Below are 22,083 nucleotides of genomic sequence, written 5' to 3'. Positions count from 1 at the left end.
TTTAGAGGAAACAGTGCACTAATTTACATTGAATCTGAAGGAGTGCATGATAGTCTTCGGGGACATGAAATGCAATTGCAATATGGATATATATTGGGATCGTGGATTAAAGCATAAACTCGGTTTTAAAAATTCAATCGATTTGTGATTGGAGATCAGCGCATCTGCCGTAACCCAAAGACCATGTGTATTAATCGATAGGCATCTCACACTATCATTCACATGATAGGTGAGAGCCTTTTCTCGACAAACCAAGTGCAGTGTACAAATGGCATCTTGCACTATCTTCGCAATGAAGATAGGCAAGAGCCTGTACCACACCATCCACTCCTCTGGGTCACGGCAAACGCGCCTTAATGTATGTGGTATAAACATTATAAAATATTCAAAACATTACACACATTGCCATTGCATTTCATGCCACCGAGGACTATCTTGCATTCTTTTATCACATTTAAAGAAATCCATCTACATGAGTTGATTCGATGCAAAAGAGTGCACTTTTTACTTTAAACCCAGCAATAGTAAAGCTTCAGTTGTCCACTACATGCAAAATTTACAACTGCTTTATTTGATGCGGAAAGAATGTAAGATAGTCTTCGGTGACATGAAATGCAAATACTATATAGATATGTATTGGGTTCGTGGATTGAAGCATACGCTCTGTTTTTACAATTCAATCGATTTGTGATTGGAGATCGGCGCATCTGCCGTAACCCGGAGACCATGTGTATTAATCGATAGGCATCTCACACTATCATTCACATGATAGGTGAGAGCCTTTCCTCGACAAACCAAGTGCAGTGTACAAATGGCATCTTGCACTATCTTCGCAATGAAGATAGGCAAGAGCCTGTACCACACCATCCACTCCTCCTGGTCACGGCAAACGCGCCTTAATGTATGTGGTATAAACATTATAAAATATTCCATTGCATTTCATGCCACCGAGGACTATCTTGCATTCTTTCATCACATTTAAAGAAATCCATCCACATGAGTTGATTTGATGCAAAAAAGTTATCTGTTTCCTCCAATTCAAGTTGTTTTTAAGTTTCAATTTTACACTGTATGCAACTTATACAAGTGATTGTAAGGGTTTTAAACTGCATGGAAACGCTTGAAAGTTACAGTTTTCGTTGAGTTAGGGCGTGCTGTTCTAATAATTCTTCAACAAACTGGCTACTTATTGTGTGATTTACGTAGTATTAGGTATCATGTTACGAATTGGTGTCTTTCGAATATTGTTGCTACCGGGTCATATAAGCCATTATGGATCGGTATGTTAGAAGCTCGTGGTATGAGTTGATGCTGTAGGATGCTTACCTTTTTCCGTAACATTATCAAAACATCTTGATCATGTTGGTGTGCTCCCAAAGAATCATGCTCGATGTGTGATGTGGTACACATGGAAGTACAGTTGAAATGAAAGTACCCAATACGCATTTAGTGAGGAGTTGGAAATGTTGTATATTCAATCGGTAGTATGCTTACTGTTGGATTTTGAGATAGGCAGAACACACCCGCAAGTTAGGCAATGAATTAACAACACATGTATTTTCCCATTAGACAGAAATCCCATTTAAACCAGTTCAAACAGAATCTAGTTGGAATAGTGCCAACGCAACAAGAATTTAACAAGAAAGTGTATGTATCGCTAACGGAGCACGTAGACTCCTGATAAGAACACCCCAGAAATTATCAATAAATCGAGGTAGAATTCCTCCAAGTTTTTGTGAGCATTGCTCTTCTTGGGAAATTTGATTCTCATTAAGAGTGGCAAGACCCCTTTGGTAAAATCCACTGTTAGAGAGGTGGAAGTTTGCATCGGAGTGCCAGCCTTTTTCAAGGCTTTTGCTCGGGAGTACTGCTCCCCTTTCTAAAATACAGTCCACGAGACGGAGTAGGCCGTAGAAACCTACACTTACCTTTTTGGTCGACATCGATAATTTGAAACTTGAAGAAAATGTCAAAAAACCACGCTCAGCATCATTGTTGTGGAATGTACGCGGAAAAAGCCAGAACAAAAAATAAATGAAAGCAACATTTTTGAAACCGTTTGCTATCTGTTTAATGATATTTACTTACCTTTACTGTTGGATTTGTGCTTAATTACAGTTTGTGCTGATATAAATACGCTCGACTTCATGTCAGATGGAGAGTGGGACACGGATGACTTTCTGGTAGCTTCGTCTTCTTCTAAAAGAATTACAACAGATAGTGATGATGCAGATACGTTTCATTTGCCGTCAGACGATGAGTAGGACTCATATGACATACCGTATGCTGGTATTCAAAGCACTGGATCCAGAACACATGGACAGGAGCAAAAATCATCCAACGGTAACTATCAGATCGAGCAGATCGGTTATGCATATCTAGTAGGCGCAGAAATAATCTGGTACTTGCTTTCAGTTGCAGCACTTGCGGAGCAGCAAAGTGTGACTCCAGAGCGAATCCGCAGCCATGACATGGAAGGTATTGTGAGTGAATGAAAGTCGTATTATTAAAATTAATTATTTAATCTTATTTCAGACACAGACAGCACTGATAGCCACATTCCTTGTGGGCAGCAGATCGAACCGGAAGAAGACAGCCATCGTACAACGGGTAATGGAATAGGATCAGATTGAAATAGTTGTTGTTTTAAAACAATATTAAACAGTAAATTTACTTCCAGAAGACGAAAATCATGAACAAAGCAGACAGCAGGACAGACAGATCGAGCCCGATCATTGGTTAAACGGTGGCTGTAAGTATGGATGGATGGACAGAGAAGCTCTTATCTTGTTCACTGAGTTTTTTTTTATTTACAGCATTTGTTGACGGCTCTGAGGACAGTAACAGCAATAACTCGAACAGGCAACACCGCGAAGGGCATTGGTTTGGCAGTAGTAAGTAGTGACCTGCGTGTAAAATTAGTAGAGATGAGTGAGAGATGAAATAATAAACTAATTGGTTTGTGTGTTTTGCTATACTTTACCTACAGCGGATGGCGATCGTAGCTACTGGACATTCAAGTACAGCGAAACACGGGTAGTGCATCGGGAATGGTACAGCTGCTGTAAGTAATAAAACCTGCGAGTTAGATGCTTGGTAGCATGATGCGACATGCATGGTACAGTAAGAAGAGTCGTATTGTTCATGCGTTTGTTTCACTTACAGATTGTAGGAGCAGCAGCAACGACAGCAGCACCAGCACCAGTAACAGCACTTGCGGCAATAACAGCAACGCTACCATAGAACGCACCAACATGCACGGCGAACTGGATCGTAAGTGGTTCAGAGAAGTCTGTATTATTTATGAATAGAAAAACACAGCATACCAATGCATGCTGTTTGGAAGAAAAACTTACAATTATTAAACATCTATCCTTACAGGTGGCAGAATGTTACTACCTGATCACGGGCCAACTAACGCAAGGCAAGCCGAAGATCTTGATCATGCCACTCGCGAACGGAACTGTGGTTCGAGGTAACATCGATGAATGAACTAAAACAGAATACAAATGATGGAATACTTTTACACCATTTTGGTTTCTCTCTACAGTCGTCAGGAACGGGCGCTTCAGTGTCCTTATCCACGTCGGTAGAACGGGCAAAAAGGTGTGCAAATAAGCATCTCTACCAAGACGTAAATAGTAAAAAGTGAGTTAAAAGGTAATGAACGGACATCTTCGTATTGATTGATGGATTAGAGAAAAAAAATATATTTATGTAATGTCTAATTTTCTGTTTTCAGTACTTACGTCACACTCTGGTTCAGTAGAAGAATCATCTGTCAACGACCTCTTGGTAGACGATGTTGCTTGTGGACATCGTTCCTTCCTCCTTCCTCGTCAGCGCGTTTCGGGTTCGGTATCAGCACAGCAATGTTCGCTCGTGATGTCACCCACGAGAGTGCAACGTATAGCTGGCCATGGGCGATGGTCATCGCAAAGCACACTTGCACCGGAAACTGTTTACGGCGGATCTGGAACGGGTGACCCTTATCGTTTCTGTCACAGAAGATCCAGGACGTCTTCGCCTCTCCGCGTGCCTGTCAGAATTTTAGCGTGTAAACAGTTTCGCTTTAGGCCTACAATTTGCAAACGCGTACCGTTACACAATCCCATGTCGGAATTAAGATTGCGCAATAAAAGTACTGGTGCAAATCGTTTCAGCCGAAAGTACTGGTGCAAATCGTCAGCGATGTACTGAGATGCCGCTGACATTGAGTGTGTTCAAGTATTCGGAAGGAAGTTGCAGATGCTCGTGTTCCTCCGGGTTGACCAATGTATCGACCGAACGGTACTCCTGTTCCGGTCCAGGAATTCGGTCTTGGACCAGGTTGTTCACGCTGGCAACATCCACGTTTAGCGGCGACAGCCCGCACAACAAAATCGAGCAGTTTTTGAGCTCGCTTTCTAGCTCGCTTTCCGCCGAAACCGATCGAGAAAGCGAGCAGAAATGTCCGAAGAACCGATCGAAGCTCTTGATCGGTTGAAGCGTTTACGGTATTTCGAGAGAGCGCGCTGTATGTGTATGTCTCTTTTTGACAAAAAAGCTCCGGTACGCGACCGTGTTGGCGCAAAAATGATAATGGCCGAAAAATTGTTCACACCCACGTTCTCTTTCTTCTCTCTTTTCCCTTTCACCTCGCTTTATCGTTATTGGTTTTTGCTCTCTATCTACATTGAGCGAGTGGCTGACAAGTTTTCGATCGCTTTGCGCAGCGGGAGAATAGCCCGATCCGAAAAGAATGACGGATGTTGGAAGTGCCGTTGCATGTCCGGGTAGATTTTGTCGATCAGGGTGTTAAGGTCGTTGGTCGGATTCGCAGTATGGGGCACAATCATATCGTGCGTTATTTTTGCCAACGATGGATCCAGTCCTGCAAACGTATCGTGCCGTCCTTCACCGATACGAAGCAGAAGGTTGGCAAAATCTCGCAACTCATTGGCTTGGTTCGCGTTTGGTGCCGTGCGTACCCGCATGTTATCGCGCAATTGTAGCGACCTAAACAGGGACCATAATGTGCTCTTCTTGATGCACTCGTTGATGATTTGTGCATCCGTGCCCTTCGGTCCGATCGGTAAAATTTGTCGAAAATCACCGGACAGCAGCACCACCTTACCGCCGAAAGGAAGCTGCACACCCGTTATGTCCTGCTGGATCCGATCGACTGCTTCGAGAGCAAACCGACTGCTCATCGACGCCTCATCCCAAACGATCAGTGCTGTTTGTCGAAGCATTTCGGCCCGTTTCGACTGAATCGAAATGCTACAGTTGGAATGATTGTTTAAGTCCAGCGGCAACTTAAACGTGGAGTGTACTGTTTTCTCTCCTGTAAGCAACAGTGCTGCTATGCCGCTTGCTGCAGTTGCGAGCGCAATTCCTCCGCAGCGACGGACGTGTGCCAGTATCTTTTCTACCAAAAAAGATTTACCCGTTCCACCAGGGCCATCCAGGAAGAATAACCGTTGGTCACCAGCGTTCGCTTGGCTTGCCGCCGTCGCTAATTGACGATCGATTGCCGCCGTGACCGTTTCGTACACCATGCGTTGTTCGTCGTTGAGCTGATGTACGGTGGCAAGGGTAGCATCGAGATCCGTGATCAGATACGATCGTTCAGCGATAATGAACTCGTTCACATCATCATCGTCCATGATGTGTGCCTGAACGTGTTCATACTCCGAAAGCTGAGGCATTCCTGGGAAACTGGTCAAATCCGATCCGTCGTACCACGCAGGTAGCGATCGATGTCACTCAGCGCCCGGAAGTGTTCAACATCACGTAGCAGCTTATTCAGGTCGGATTCCTCCGTCGTGTACCGGTCGCGATTGCGGTGGTGAAAATCTTCACTCATTTCACTCGCATAGCTTTCCCACAGGGTGCGCGGGTTTTGTGGCATCCCAGACGAAAGGATGAGTGCGAAGAAATGGCGCAACTGGGCGGGCATACGATAAGTGGCCGCTTCTTCTAGTGCACGATCCCACTCGGAATCATCCTCAAGCTGAAACGTTTCGCACACCGAACCGTTAACAGTACGCAGATCCTCGTACGATGTTGGACCCTTGCGGTAGCAAAGAAGCAACCGCAAGCAGTAGCGTTCCATAAGCTGCATGCTACAGGACACCATTCGGCCGATCACTGTCTTGTGCCCGGTACGTATGCGACGGATCCAGTGCTTTGTTCCCGGTGGTGTTTCATCCGGTGGGGTGGAGTACCGTCCAGCGATTTCATTGAGCAAATCATCATCAATATTCCTTCGTAGTTGTTGTTGTTGCAAGATTGCTGGAGCTACTGATAAGGATGTCCCGGCCGAAGTAGACGGTACAGCCTGTTGGTCGTCCTGTACAGCTGCAAGCGTAGGAGCTGCACCCGGGAGGCGCTTCTTGGCCCTGTACAACGCCTGTCGCTTCCTTTGGAGCCTTGCTTTCTTTTCGTTCGGAGTTTCTTCCGGTGGAGTGAGATTCTGTGAGACGATATCACTTACGGAGGGCTGCATGGTTTGTGGATAGGGTTCTGTAACTGGGGCTGTTGAAAATTGTAAAACAAAAACAAAGAATTTTAGATAAGTGCTGTGAATAAAAGAAAGTAGGAAATATTATACCTGACATGATGTCAATCATAGGGCAACCGTTACCCACACTTTCCTCATTATGCTCCATATCGTAGCAAAAACAGAATTGCAAGAAAACGCCGGAACACAGAAACACAGGAACACAGGTACACAGGAACACTCGTACCACGCAGGAACAACAAATTGAACCACAAAACGTACACGAAACGTACGTTACGAAAATAATCTCCTTACACTAAATCTACACTGCCCTGCGCACTAAACTACACTACACTACACTACACTTTTCTAAACTACACTACACTATACTTCACCATGCGCACCTAAAGAAATTAACCTAATACTCAGACTAAACTAAAAACACTGGAAATCCACTTAAAAAGTGTAAATCGCACTCGAAACGCGGGTACGAAACCTATAAGGAAAATAGCTGCACAAAACTGAAAACGTCCTAGCTGGTTAATAATATACTTGCACTTGCAAATAGTAAGGACCGAAATCGCAGAAGAGATAAAAACTATTCACAGAGATTTTTAGGAATTCACTCTATGCCTACATTTAATTCCTTCAAGTGTGTTGTTATTCCCATCTCCAGTTCCATTATATGAATCGAAACCAAGATCCAAAGAATGCAGATTTCGTAATAGAAGGGGTTCGACAGCTCTGGCAATAACAAAGAAAAATAAATTGACAGATAGGTGTAAGACGCGTTTACACAATATTGTGTTGTTAAATGCGTATAATTGTTTTGCATGTTTGGAGCAAGTGATGAAGTAAATAGTATTTGGTGTGATATTTTGTGAAGAAAATCATAGTTTTGGCTAATTGTAGTAAATTAAGTGCATCTGAACTGTGTGTAGAGTGTTCGTAGCATTCGAATTATTGGTTTCAAATAAGTGATCGATTGTGTGCGCTGGTGGATTATAAGTGGATAAGTGGAAAGTTAAATGTATTGATGGTTGGCGAAAGTGCAGTGAAAAATTTGATTGTGTTTGCAAAATAATCATCGGAAGCACGCAAAGCGCACGTAATATAATAATACAGCGTAACGCAAAGTGTCATCGACATCGAGCGTCAGCGACGGAGGTTGTTGTTGTTGGATTAACGAAAATTTATATATAGATTATTATTATTATTATTATTATTATTATTATTATTATTATTATTATTATTATTATTATTATTATTATTATTGTTATTGTTATTGTTATTGTTATTGTTATTGTTATTGTTATTGTTATTGTTATTGTTATTGTTATTGTTATTGTTATTGTTATTGTTATTGTTATTGTTATTGTTTTGTTATTGTTATTGTTATTGTTATTGTTATTGTTATTGTTATTGTTATTGTTATTGTTATTGTTATTGTTATTGTTATTGTTATTGTTATTGTTATTGTTATTGTTATTGTTATTGTTATTGTTATTGTTATTGTTATTGTTATTGTTATTGTTATTGTTATTGTTATTGTTATTGTTATTGTTATTGTTATTGTTATTGTTATTGTTATTGTTATTGTTATTGTTATTGTTATTGTTATTGTTATTGTTATTGTTATTGTTATTGTTATTGTTATTGTTATTGTTATTGTTATTGTTATTGTTATTGTTATTGTTATTGTTATTGTTATTGTTATTGTTATTGTTATTGTTATTGTTATTGTTATTGTTATTGTTATTGTTATTGTTATTGTTATTGTTATTGTTATTGTTATTGTTATTGTTATTGTTATTGTTATTGTTATTGTTATTGTTATTGTTATTGTTATTGTTATTGTTATTGTTATTGTTATTGTTATTGTTATTGTTATTGTTATTGTTTATTGTTTTATTGTGTATTGTTATGTGTTTATTGTTATTTTTGTTATTGTTATTGTTATTGTTATTGTTATTGTTATTGTTATTGTTATTGTTATTGTTATTGTTATTGTTATTGTTATTTTATTTGTTATTGTTATTGTTATTGTTATTGTTATTGTTATTGTTATTGTTATTGTTATTGTTATTGTTATTGTTATTGTTATTGTTATTGTTATTGTTATTGTTATTGTTATTGTTATTGTTATTGTTTTGTTATTGTTATTGTTATTGTTATGTTATTGTTATTGTTATGTTATGTTATTGTTATTGTATTGTTATTGTTATTGTTATTGTTATTGTTATTGTTATTGTTATTGTTATTGTTATTGTTATTGTTATTGTTATTGTTATTGTTATTGTTATTGTTATTGTTATTGTTATTGTTATTGTTATTGTTATTGTTTATTGTTATTGTTATTGTTATTGTTATTGTTTGTTATTGTTATTGTTATTGTTATTGTTTATTGTTATTGTTATTGTTATTGTTATTGTTTATTGTTATTGTTATTGTTATTGTTATTGTTATTGTTATTGTTATTGTTATTGTTATTGTTATTGTTATTGTTATTGTTATTGTTATTGTTATTGTTATTGTTATTGTTATTGTTATTGTTATTGTTATTGTTATTGTTATTGTTATTGTTATTGTTATTGTTATTGTTATTGTTATTGTTATTGTTATTGTTATTGTTATTGTTATTGTTATTGTTATTGTTATTGTTATTGTTATTGTTATTGTTTATTGTTATTGTTATTGTTATTGTTATTGTTATTGTTATTGTTATTGTTATTGTTATTGTTATTGTTATTGTTATTGTTATTGTTATTGTTATTGTTATTGTTATTGTTATTGTTATTGTTATTGTTATTGTTATTGTTATTGTTATTGTTATTGTTATTGTTATTGTTATTGTTATTGTTATTGTTATTGTTATTGTTATTGTTATTGTTATTGTTATTGTTATTGTTATTGTTATTGTTATTGTTATTGTTATTGTTATTTTTATTTTTATTTTTATTTTTATTTTTATTTTTATTTTTATTGTTATTGTTTTTATTTTTATTTTTATTTTTATTTTTATTTTTATTTTTATTTTTATTTTTATTTTTATTTTTATTTTTATTTTTATTTTTATTTTTATTTTTATTTTTATTTTTATTTTTATAATTATGATTATGATTATGATTATGATTATGATTATGATTATGATTATGATTATGATTATGATTATGATTATGATTATGATTATGATTATGATTATGATTATGATTATGATTATGATTATGATTATGATTATGATTATGATTATGATTATGATTATGATTATGATTATGATTATGATTATGATTATGATTATGATTATGATTATGATTATGATTATGATTATGATTATGATTATGATTATGATTATGATTATGATTATGATTATGATTATGATTATGATTATGATTATGATTATGATTATGATTATGATTATGATTATGATTATGATTATGATTATGATTATGATTATGATTATGATTATGATTATGATTATGATTATGATTATGATTATGATTATGATTATGATTATGATTATGATTATGATTATGATTATGATTATGATTATGATTATGATTATGATTATGATTATGATTATGATTATGATTATGATTATGATTATGATTATGATTATGATTATGATTATGATTATGATTATGATTATGATTATGATTATGATTATGATTATGATTATGATTATGATTATGATTATGATTATGATTATGATTATGATTATGATTATGATTATGATTATGATTATGATTATGATTATGATTATGATTATGATTATGATTATGATTATGATTATGATTATGATTATGATTATGATTATGATTATGATTATGATTATGATTATGATTATGATTATGATTATGATTATGATTATGATTATGATTATGATTATGATTATGATTATGATTATGATTATGATTATGATTATGATTATGATGATTATGATTATGATTATGATTATGATTATGATTATGATTATGATTATGATTATGATTATGATTATGATTATGATTATGATTATGATTATGATTATGATTATGATTATGATTATGATTATGATTATGATTATGATTATGATTATGATTATGATTATGATTATTATTATTATTATTATTATTATTATTATTATTATTATTATTATTATTATTATTATTATTATTATTATTATTATAATTGTAACGTCCGGACTAATGTCGCCCACTGTGCACTCAACCCGAACCCCAAACGCAGCGGTATATACGCATTGTATTTTGACCGCTGGAGCACCCGGTGTGCTAGATGAACTGTCATAGAATAAAGCTCTCTTCTTGGCGCGACATTGAACTGAACAGACGTAAGCCACTGACTTCTGTGTTTAACTAATTGTGTGCTCTTCCGAATTGTGCTAAATATTATTAAAACGGCCAATTAACCTTCCGCCACCCGTAAACGCTTGGTCGTTACATCTCAGAAGTGGGATAACCAACAAAAAGTCGCCTACAAACCGCCTGCAAGCCGCTTAACCAGCCGGTCTACGTGTGTCTGTGTACGTGTGTGCGTGTGACATAACGCCATTTCATAAAATGGTGGGCAAAGACGAACTTCGCCGGGCGCTCATCGAAGCCGGCGTCGACGTACCGCATACTGCCACCCTCGCACAACTTCGGCAACTTTACGCCTCTCTCGAGCTAGCCGCTCGTTCCCCCCGTGCAGCGCAGCCCACCACCTCGGCCATGGCATCAGCCTCCGCTTACGCAAACCATCCCGAGGCCTCCATTTTGTATCACCCTCATGAAAATGGCGGTGACGCCGTTAATGATGCCGCTTCGACGAACAACACCACCGACGCCAATGCTAATCTGCCCTCCGCCCAAGGTGTAGCTGCCGCCCTTCCCCGCGGTTCCGACGATATGGAGGCTCACATCGAAGCGCTGCGAATGCAGCTACAGTTAGCCGAATTGCGTCAGAAAGTGCATCAACTCGAGGCGCAGCAACCGACCGCCATTTGTACAAAGGATTTCGAATCCTTCATCGAGCCGCTTGATGCTGAGAAAAATTCCGATGTCATCCGCTGGTTCCGTGATTTGGAACGCCTTTTCTCACTCCACCGAGTGTGCGATGCGGACAAATTTTTGTTTACTCTTCGGCTCCTCACAGGCACGGCAGCTAACGTCGCCAAAGAATTTGACGTCACCACTTACGACGAACTGAAAATGGAGCTGATCGACAACCTTCATTTCGTCGCTACTCCTGAATCTGTGTACCGCCAACTCCGCAATCCTCGGCTGCAGCCCCAAGAATCTGCCCTCCGCTACCTGTTTGATATGCAGCGCATAGCTGGCCAAGCCGACATCCCTGATTTGGAACTGATCCCGATCGTCATCGACGGCTTGGGAAGCCCGTCAATTACTTCAAGCCTGCATTTCATGCCCCTCACGATGGAAGATTTCCGGAAGAAGCTGAAGCTTTTCGAGTCTTGCCGTCATCTTCGAGCCATCAAGCCCCCTTCCGTCGCAGGAACCTGTCCGCTGCTTCAACTGCTCCCGATTTGGACACCTTCAGAGTGCCTGCTCCAAGCCGAAGCGCCCACCCGGCGGATGTTTCCGCTGTTTCCAGACTGGGCACGTCTACCGCAATTGCCCTGAACGTCGGGCCAACGCCACTGTTGAGGGCGGTATTAGCTCGGAGGATACTCTCGGCACAAACCAAGAGGTGAGTTTGACATTTCTACACCCTTCTACTAAGCGTACCACCCTCAATCGCGTTCGTTCCCTTCTCGATACAGGGAGTCCTGTGAGCTTCATCAGTGACACAGTAGTACCAGCTAGGCTGCTAGGACCTCTTTCAACAACTGAATACTGCACTATGGACCACTTTATTCTCGAGGACGAATTAATTGCACAATCCAGTTTAGGGATCATTCTGTTCAACATTCTTTTATTATATTACCTGGAATTGCGTGGCCTGTCATTATTGGTCGCGATTTACTTAATTCTCTTAACATTTCTCTTACTTATTCATCTTTTTCAAAATCATGTATTACTAAAACCCCGTTGGCGGAACTTGAATAAGTTGATACAACTCTTCCAGAAAAATTAGAAGATGCTATTAGGAGTATTTGCTCGCTCGATGTAATCGAAGCCGAAAATGAACTGGATTTAGGAGATACTCTATCCTTAGAGCAGCGTTCAATTGTTATTTCTATTATTGAGAATTCATACCTCAAATATATTTCAAACACTAAACCACTCGTACATCCAATGAAAATCAATCTTACCCATGATACACCGATATTCACTAAGCCGCGTAGACTTTCTTATGGCGAAAGACAACAGGTGAAACAGATCGTTGATAAACTCTTAGCGGAAAACATCATCCGCCCTAGCAATTCTCCTTATGCTTCCGCATTAGTTCTCGTTAGGAAAAAGAGCGGCGAAGTTCGTATGTGTGTGGATTACCGGCCCCTCAACAAAATTACCGTTTGGGATAATTACCCCCTACCCCTTATCGAGACTTGTTTGGAGCATCTGTGTGGGAAAAGATTCTTTAGTTTGCTAGACTTAAAAAGCGGTTTCCACCAAGTCCCAATGAGCGATGAATCCATCCCTTACACTTCTTTTGTAACCCCAGACGGTCAGTTTGAATATTTGAAAATGCCCTTCGGTCTCCGCAACGCCCCTTCCGAATTCCAACGTTTTATCAACTCTATTTTAAGAGAATTTATTGATGATGGCAGAGTAGTCGTTTATCTTGATGACATCATCATCGCTTCCACCGATCTTAACTCACATCTTACCACTCTTCGATCTGTCTTAGAAAAGATTAAACAGAACAATTTGGAACTCCGTCTTGATAAATGCAAATTTGCTCACGAGGAAATAGAATACTTGGGCTACAAAGCTAATTACAATGGAATTCAACCTAGTGATCGGCATATTCAAGCACTTACCAATTACCCTATGCCCACTAACCTGAAGTAGCTTAGGCGTTGCCTTGGGTTGTTTTCATATTTCCGACGCTTTGTTCCCTCCTTCTCTTGCATAGCCAAACCTATGACAAAACTACTTCAGAAGGATGAAGCATTTAATTTCAATTCAACTTGCGTACACGCTTTTGAAACCCTACGTGACAAACTTGTTCATTCCCCTGTTCTTTCCATCTTCGACCCAAAGCGGGAAACTGAATTACACTGTGACGCGAGTTCTTTTGGTTTTGGTGCCATACTCCTTCAAAAACAAGATGACAATAAATTACACCCTGTCGCTTACTTTTCCAAAACCACTTCAAAAGATGAGTCCAAGTTACACAGCTATGAACTTGAAACTCTTTCCACCATTTACGCTCTTAAGCGCTTCCACACTTATGTTCATGGGCTCCCCATTAAAATAGTTACCGATTGCAACTCCCTGGTTGAAACCCTTAAGAACCGTAATGCTTCCGCTAAGATTGCCAGGTGGTCCTTGTTTCTGGAAAATTACGATTACACCATCTGTCATCGCTCAGGTACCTCTATGTCTCATGTCGATGCACTGAGTCGCACCGAAGCCGTGGGTGCCATCGGTGAGATTGACCTTGACTTCCAGCTTCAAGTAGCTCAGACACGTGACCCATCTATCGAAGCTCTTAAACATCGGTTAGAATCAGAAGAAGTTGACGGATTGGACGGACTTCAAGATGGGCTTGTCTATCGCGACATACCTGATGGCCAACCTCAATTGTATGTCCCTTCGGAAATGGTCGACAACGTAATTAGACACACTCACGAGCGAATTGGCCACCTAGGCATTAACAAAACCTTTAGCAAAATTAGTCAGCATTATTGGTTCCCCCATATGAAGCCCACCATCGACAAATTCATTAAGAACTGCCTCAAGTGTATTGTTTATTCTGCACCTCATCATACTAATGCCCGAAATATGTACAGCATCCCTAAAGAACCTTTGCCCTTCGATACAATCCATATCGATCATTTAGGTCCACTGCCTAGTTCCCCTTTACGCAAGAAGTACATACTTGTTGTTATCGATGCTTTCACTAAATTAACCAAACTTTACCCAACCTCTTCCACTAATGCAAAAGAAGTGTGTTCTGCCCTCTCTCAATACATGTCTTACTATAGCCGCCCTAAGCGGATTGTTAGCGATCGTGCTACTTGTTTCATCTCCACCTTGTTTGAGGACTTTTTGGAATCGCATAACATTAGTCATGTCCTCAACGCCACCGGATCCCCACAAGCCAATGGACAGGTAGAACGGGTGAACCGCGTGTTGCGTCCCATCCTTAGCAAACTATCTGATGCTCCAGACCAGGCCGATTGGGTGTCCAAGTTGCGATCAGCTGAGTATGCCTTAAACAATACCGTCCACACATCTACGAACTTCTGCCCCTCTGTCTTGCTCTTTGGAGTTGAACAACGCGGTAAGATTCCGGATGAAATAGTCGAACACTTAGACGAAAAATTTGACCAAGTGCCTAGGGACTTAGGAGCCATTCGGGCTAAAGCGTTAGAAAACATAGAAGAATCTCAACGGAAGAATGAGGATTATTTTAGCAAGAAGCATAAACCACTGCAATGCTACAAAGAAGGTGAATTAGTAGCCATACGCTATACCGATACGACCGATAGCGGTAATAAGAAGCTCAATCCCAAGTTCAGGGGACCGTATGTCATTCATAAAGTGTTACCTCATGATAGGTACGTGGTACGTGATGTAGAAGGATGTCAACTCACACAACTACCCTACGATGGGGTTCTAGAAGCGAATAAGTTGCGGCGCTGGACCGAGTCCAGTGATTAGGAAATTGAGGGCAATTTATTGTTCAGGATAGCCGAGCTGTAACGTCCGGACTAATATCGCCCACTGTGCACTCAACCCGAACCCCAAACGCAGCGGTATATACGCATTGTATTTTGACCGCTGGAGCACCCGGTGTGCTAGATGAACTGTCATAGAATAAAGCTCTCTTCTTGGCGCGACATTGAACTGAACAGACGTAAGCCACTGACTTTTGTGTTTAACTAATTGTGTGCTCTTCCGAATTGTGCTAAATATTATTAAAACGGCCAATTAACCTTCCGCCACCCGTAAAACGCTTGGTCGTTACATTATTATTATTATTATTATTATTATTATTATTATTATTATTATTATTATTATTATTATTATTATTATTACTCTTGTACTTACGGTCAGCGGTGGACGGTTCATACGCGGTTAGAACCCACAACGGGCATGCAGATGTGCGGAATGATGGCGGTGCCGCGGGACCGCTGCTATCCAGCGTGCAATTTGCATACTGCCACACTGTCTCCTGCTCGATGCATACGCTGCAGGCAGGGGGAAGGATGCACCTCCACAATAAAAAAAAACACCTTCATGAACCAGCGGCGGATCTAACGGTAGGCAGACTAGGCAGTCGCCGTAGATCTCTAGTCTGTAGTATGCCGTATGTCTACAAGTGGGCAGAATATTAGCGACAAGGGCCCCCGGAAAGATGGTCGTTGGGGCCCCGTGGCTGAAGAACCCTTTGCTACCCCCCCACCCTACCCCCCTCATGACGGCAATAATTTTAGAGCCTGTGACCGATGATCGTAGGGGTCCCTTGACCGAAGCCCATCCCCCTCCCTCCCACCGCGGGCAATTTAAGTATACTGTTCAATCTCCCAACAGCTGTGTGCCAGCACCCCCTCCTCCCGGTCATCAGTTATCATTTAAAAGGAACCTCAACTCGTCTTACCGTCTAGGGTAAGACTTACCGCCCCGATTCCTCTAATCCGCCACTGCCCGATTCCTCTAATCCGCCACTGTCAAGAACACCTTCCTTTCTTTGACCGATGGATCATAACATTCCGGAAGAAAACACAGCTTAGGGTAACAAAGTTATGCTTAATGCTTAGCACGTTCAGTTCGATGGCAGGCCCCAGGGACTGCCAGTGATCTTTCCAGTATACTGGTTTCACAATCAACTTGCGTTCTAGATGCCGACGGAACAGAATGTTGATGAAAATCAGCGTCGGGCTGAACGTGTTAATGCGCATTAGGGTTCTGCGCGTTGCACAGCAAAACCTCCAGCGTGAACTAGTGATTCCGTAGTCATTTTTACATTGCAGTGTTTGAACTCATTGCGCTTTTTTGGTTTGATTTGTGAAAATTAAACTTCATCGCCGCAATGTTTGTTAACGGCTTTTTTAAGCGCCACAGCAACTCATGGGCAATGTCCACACGCCAGAAAAAGATAGCGCTATGGAGGGTAAAACCCAAGTAGTAACCGAAGCTTTTTCCTCCCAGTTTCATTTCCCTCATGTCCAAAAACTGCCTTCGCTCACTAGTCCTATCCTATTTCTACATTCTACAACGATTGTTGCGTTCTCGCTCATCAGGGTGTTAGTCAATTCTCTCTTGCCACACGAAGAGAATTCTCATGCACACTTCGTGTGTTTGATTCTACCCATCCCTGTTGAACACAAGTCATTTTCTTCCATCGCACTCATCTGGGTGCTCCTTTCCATCCAAGCCAAGAGCGACTTCAGTGTGCTCTGAACCGTGGACATGAGAGTGTGTGCTTGTGTGCTGCGTGAACTATTTTTCCTGCGTAAAACACTTACCCGTACTGCACCATCCACGATGTTCTTTTTGCTTTATCGGAGGACGAATTGTTATCATCTAATTGTTTCGGTAAGTGTCCTTTTCTAAGTGTCTAGTGCTATGTGACATTTATTCTAATTAAAATATTGCACTTTACAAGTTTCAGATGTGTGCTGCTACCGCTAGCTGTTCTCCAAACCTCTTCAATTGTGACACTGTGTGCACAGGCGTTCAAGGTTCAATTGATCCTCGAGCACAAAGGTAAGTTTGTCACATCTTTAAATCAAGTGTAATTTTTTTAACAAAGTGTGTCTATTAATTGTGTACTTTCATCAACAGCCTTCATACAACACCGCGGTTGAGGCGCGCCAAATCTGATGACATCTTTCCTGAACCAAGCAGGCTGAACACGCGTACCACCACGGGCTCCAGCGCGGTATGAAGAGGGAAGAAGAAAAGACAGAATTGGAAACAGCCGCACCAGGCTTCCAACCACCGTGTGTGTATATGTAAGTATGTGAGAACACATGTGTGAATCCTCTTGTGGGAACTGCAAAAAGAAGAGAATAAAGAGTGCGAAGCAGCTAGACTGCCGCAACCAAATCAAAAGAGTGAATTCTCATTTCAATCCGAAAAACTGGGAGAGAGTGATGACATGCGAGAGAGAATAAAACTAGAAACACGAGAGAGGGCACACGAAGCGCTTTCGGGTTTTTTCGCCTTCGCGCACATTTTCCCAGTCCGCAAAAAGCCGAAGTTTTGTATGGGATCGTCTCGTACACATATCCCAAGTAGCAGAGCCGAAGTTTTTCAGAGATTTTGCTGTGTGACGAAAAACTATGGATGAAATACTGGGGAAGCGGAGTTTGAAGTCTTTCGTTCGTCACACACACATGCATTTACCAGCGGATATCGCTGGACCGAGTCTACCCATCCCTCTCGATCCACCATGATTTTTCTGCTATCGCTTCATCCGAGTGTGAGGCATCCTCAGTCTGTCCAGAACTTTCCTATGGAAGGATGTACTGAAGTGAGGTGCGATTTCTTGTGCGACGTACTTTGCTCTTTACGTTTTGTGCCGTGTTCCTTCTTCCTCAGTTATGGAATGATTTATCCTAGCAAATTGTTGAGGTAAGTTTCTTGCTGTGTGCTTGTGCAGGTTCATTCAACTAACCTTGGCGTCTAAAAAGTTACAGATGTGTGCGCTATTTATCAACTGCTAGCCTCGTAAACAATCTTCAAAGTGAGCGACGCAAAGAAAACGTTTTCCATTTTAAAATATTAAGGTAAGTTTTGATCTAATCATATGCGATAAACTCTCCATAATAATACATACTACTTACATTCATTATTGCTTCATGAGCTCCCGGTGTTGACGTCATTACTCAACAGAAGCCGGTTCAACACGCGCAGCTCCTGTTCATGACGTCATCACTAAACTGAAGCCAGCTGAACACGCGCCGCACGGATGGTACCCCGAGCGCGGTAGGAGGAAGGAAGAACGAGAGGAGGAAGAACGGTAAATTTGGAAAGGGGAAAGCGTTCTGCCGTCTACACAGCGGGAGTATGACAAAACACATGTGGGAAGGGAGAGAGATACTATTCAATAAACAGCATGCGAATGTGTGCATAAAGCAAATGTGAACAGCCTCATCATTTCTATAAGCAATCCGAAAAAGGGGGGTGGAGCAAACACATTGGTATGCGTGAGCGGCTGACGAAACCAAAACGTTTAGATGTGTGCGTGACGGATGGTTCGGGCGCCTGTGGCGAAGCTCTCGACAAGCCTGCAAAGCAGAGCTTCGTGGAGAGCTTTGTAGAGAGCTCAGATTACACAGGCCGCCGTCGGTTTTTGCGTCCTTGGGGGGTATGAGGCTGAGCCAGGGACGGGTAGCTCGACGAGCTGCTTGACAAATTTGCCGTAGGAGGGAAAAAGAAGGCATGATAAAATTCTCCGAACACCATGATTTCTTCCGTCGCTTTGCACAGCGGGACTCTACCCAACAAACAAAGCCGAAGTCGCTCGAACCTTTTACTCTGTGCCAGAGCGATGCTTTCTGTATCAAGTTCTACAGCTGCAAACACAGCGCGTGTAGATGTGTGTGTGCGCGGAGCGAATGTATCGATGAAGATGGGAAGCAGCGGGGTTTTCTCATTCAGTTGACGGGACCCGAACAATTCCCCATGGTTTGGTCAGTCCAATGCCAACGCTGCTGAGGGAAGGGTGTGTTACTTTTCCACGCGGTGGGACTCATGCTCATGATGATGAAAAACTGTATGTTCTTTGCAATATTTGCTTACTATGTTATTGATTTCACCATTTTCTAAAATTTACACTACTTTTCAAATATTTTATGAAAATACACGTGAAAGTTTCTATAGATAATATTTTCAGAAGAAACGGCGCAAAAAAGCCGCTTTGCTAAGATTGATGATATTATCAATTTAAAAAAAGTTTCTGAACCCGTCATGAAAAAAAAAAAAACAAAAATACGAAAAACTTTTTCTAAGTATATTTTGAGTTGCTGAATCTAGCTCTCGAAGATCGTTTTTGGATAGCATGAATAGTTTCAAAGATATTTATCAAAAACCTGTTGATTTCTTCTAACACACATATTTGAAATGTTCAGCAGTAAGCGGGTATGATGTACACAAAGGTTATACGTGTAAAAAAATATTCGACCGCATATCCTCCGCGCGGAACAGTGTGTTCGAGAAATGTGCCGCAGATTCAGCATTGCATCCGATGAATTCAGGTATCATCAACGTTTTCAAGCATTATACCGCAGTCTTGGCATTGGCTAAGAAAAATTCGGGAAGGGGTCCCGCGGTCTTGAGATAAAGTGTGAAACCCTGTACCCTATGTACTGCCTCATTTTAGTGAGTGATGTATGCAGCTGGGTAGCCAAGCTATCCCAAATATAACACAGGTTGTTTTATTTTTGAGTGAACTATATTTGTTCAAAACCAGAATGGTAACTGATTGGTCGACAAGTATTTCTTACATACATCAAATTTGCCTTCTAAACCAATTTATGCTGCATTTTAAATGTAACCATACTACACTATGCACGTTGTGTTTGTAGTTCCAATACAATTAATTATTTTCAACCTTCACCATTTAAAGTAGCTGTCCAACACTGAACACTGGCGAGCCGAGCCACACCACTGTGTTTCGACTAACACCGGACATTCAACTCCACCAAGATGCTGTTCTCGTATAATGTTACGTGTACGATTTCTTTTACCAAGGCCACATGTCTTGCTGCAAGGACTCCAGGCCGACCACTCGCTAACCCGACAATCTGTATCAGTGAGAGTTTTATTGGTATGATTCATATGTTCAGTGTTTCCAACGTTTGACTGGTATTTAAGTTTTTTAAGTAATTTCGTACGGTGCTTATATTTGAGTTTCTTCACCATTTTGTGCACGTTGTTGTGATTGTTGTATACTTTGATCTGAAAAAATACATAATAGCAATTTTTCAATAAGCAACACGAGCTTTCTTTGTCATCCTTACCTTAGTAAATGTAACATGAGCTATCGGTGGAAGGTGTTTGATTTCAGGATAGAAAAAGCTGCTTGCGAAATGGAGAGGTGATCTGGAAGTGATTTGTTGAACTACACCCCTTGGATTGGTAGGCCATTTTGGTGAGGTAAAAGTTAATCCACTGCTACTACCTGCGTCGAGCGGATGCAGCGGTATCGTTACCTTTTCAAGCCATCGTCCTTTGAAGCATAGCTGTTGCAAGACAATTCAAAACCATATTAAAGAAATAAGTTACATGAACGTGAGATAAACCTGTTATCAACCTACGTCAAAAGTGTCCAATCCAATGAACCAATCCGGCGAGGGTATTATCTTTGTGATGAAAGACACGCTCGAATGTTTTCCGTTTACGAAAAAAGTTGCCTCACTTACACCCTTACCTTTGCGAATTTTTGGTAGTCGAAATTCATCGAATAAAAAATCCTGTTGAACTTCCAAAGTTTCTTCCAATAAAGCTACTTGTCCCGTCTCGGCAAAAGTTGCCACAGCCATCGAAGCAGTGTGTTTCAAATGAAAAAGTTGATAGGTTTGGTTATGAGTTAAACCTAAATTATCAGAATATGAAGAAATTATAGAAAAAAATACTTATAATAACAATAGTTTAGAAACATCTGCTATAACAATCATATATTATTGATAAATACATATCAGTATGAATGTGAAAGTCATATAACCACGGAAGATTATTTTAATAGAATTATGATCCCGCTGCGAAAAGCGATCGAAAACTTCTCAGCCTCTCACTCTATGCAACTAGAGAGCAAGAACCAATAATGATAAAGCGAGATGAAAGGATAGAGAAGAGGGTACGGAGGGGAGAAATAGAACGTGGGTGTGAACTATTTTTCAGCCATTTTAATTTTTGCGCCAACACGGTCGCGTACAGGAGCATTTTTGTCCGAAAGAGATAAACACATACAGCCCCGCACAACAAAATCGAGCAGTTTTTGCGCTCGCTTTCTAGCTCGCTTTCCGCCGAAACCGATCGAAAAAGCGAGCAGAAACATCCGAAGAACCGATCGAAGCTCTTGATCTATTGAAGCGTTTACGGTCGTTACGATGTTATGATCCATCGGAAAGGAAGGTGTTCATGAAAGGCGGAAAGACGAGTTGAGGCCCTTGTAAATGGTAACTGATGACCGGGAGAAGGGGGGGGTACTGGCACACAGCTGTTGGGAGATTGAACAGTATACTTAAATTGCCGGCGGAGGGGGTTGCTATGGGACCCCTACGATCATTGGTCACAGGCCCTGAAATTGTTGCCAGCGTGGGGAGGGGAAGGGGAAGGGGGTGCAAATGGTTCTCTAGCCACGGGGCCCCAACGACCATCTTTCCAGGGACCCTTGTCGCTAATATTCTGTCCAATTGTAGACACACGGCATACTACAGACTAGCGATCTTCGGCGACCGCCTAGTCCGCCTATCGTTAGATCCGCCGCTAGTTCATGACGGTGTTTTTTTTTATTGTGGAGGTGCATCCTTCCCCCTG

At 40.4% G+C, this 22,083-nt stretch overlaps 3 protein-coding genes across 4 annotated transcripts; 2 read left to right on the top strand and 1 right to left on the bottom strand.

The window, feature by feature from the left end:
• Positions 1 to 2,155: 2,155 nt before the first annotated feature.
• LOC121601075 lies at positions 2,156 to 3,849 on the top strand. Its single transcript, XM_041929877.1, has 10 exons — positions 2,156 to 2,343; positions 2,416 to 2,478; positions 2,536 to 2,610; positions 2,681 to 2,752; positions 2,817 to 2,894; positions 2,990 to 3,064; positions 3,166 to 3,273; positions 3,382 to 3,475; positions 3,551 to 3,660; positions 3,743 to 3,849. The coding sequence occupies exons 2-9, from the start codon at positions 2,472 to 2,474 to the stop codon at positions 3,591 to 3,593; spliced, it is 552 nt and encodes a 183-aa protein (XP_041785811.1). The 5' UTR covers positions 2,156 to 2,343; positions 2,416 to 2,471; the 3' UTR covers positions 3,594 to 3,660; positions 3,743 to 3,849.
• A 13,092-nt stretch (positions 3,850 to 16,941) lies between these two features.
• LOC121601069 lies at positions 16,942 to 17,723 on the top strand. 2 transcript variants are annotated; one of them, XM_041929873.1, is made up of 3 exons: positions 16,942 to 17,133; positions 17,210 to 17,304; positions 17,383 to 17,723. In XM_041929873.1, the coding sequence occupies exons 1-3, from the start codon at positions 17,008 to 17,010 to the stop codon at positions 17,483 to 17,485; spliced, it is 324 nt and encodes a 107-aa protein (XP_041785807.1). In that variant the 5' UTR covers positions 16,942 to 17,007; the 3' UTR covers positions 17,486 to 17,723. The 2 variants fall into 2 exon arrangements, with proteins under 2 accessions (XP_041785807.1, XP_041785806.1); XM_041929872.1 differs by having other exon boundaries at positions 17,204 to 17,304.
• Positions 17,724 to 19,849: 2,126 nt separating this feature from the next.
• LOC121601065 (spondin-2-like) lies at positions 19,850 to 21,065 on the bottom strand. The gene is made up of 3 exons (XM_041929866.1): positions 20,975 to 21,065; positions 20,565 to 20,786; positions 19,850 to 20,502 (listed from the first exon to the last, which is right to left on the bottom strand). Exons 1-3 carry the CDS (start codon positions 21,002 to 21,004, stop codon positions 20,158 to 20,160), a joined length of 597 nt encoding a protein of 198 aa, XP_041785800.1. The 5' UTR covers positions 21,005 to 21,065; the 3' UTR covers positions 19,850 to 20,157.
• Between the last annotated feature and the right edge of the window lie 1,018 nt (positions 21,066 to 22,083).

This window comes from Anopheles merus, unplaced genomic scaffold, assembly GCF_017562075.2.
Source record: "Anopheles merus strain MAF unplaced genomic scaffold, AmerM5.1 LNR4000022, whole genome shotgun sequence".
NCBI classification, from domain to species: Eukaryota; Metazoa; Arthropoda; class Insecta; order Diptera; family Culicidae; genus Anopheles; species Anopheles merus.
The sequence above is the reverse complement of the archived record's forward strand: the minus strand, read 5'-3'. Positions and strand labels throughout refer to the sequence as shown.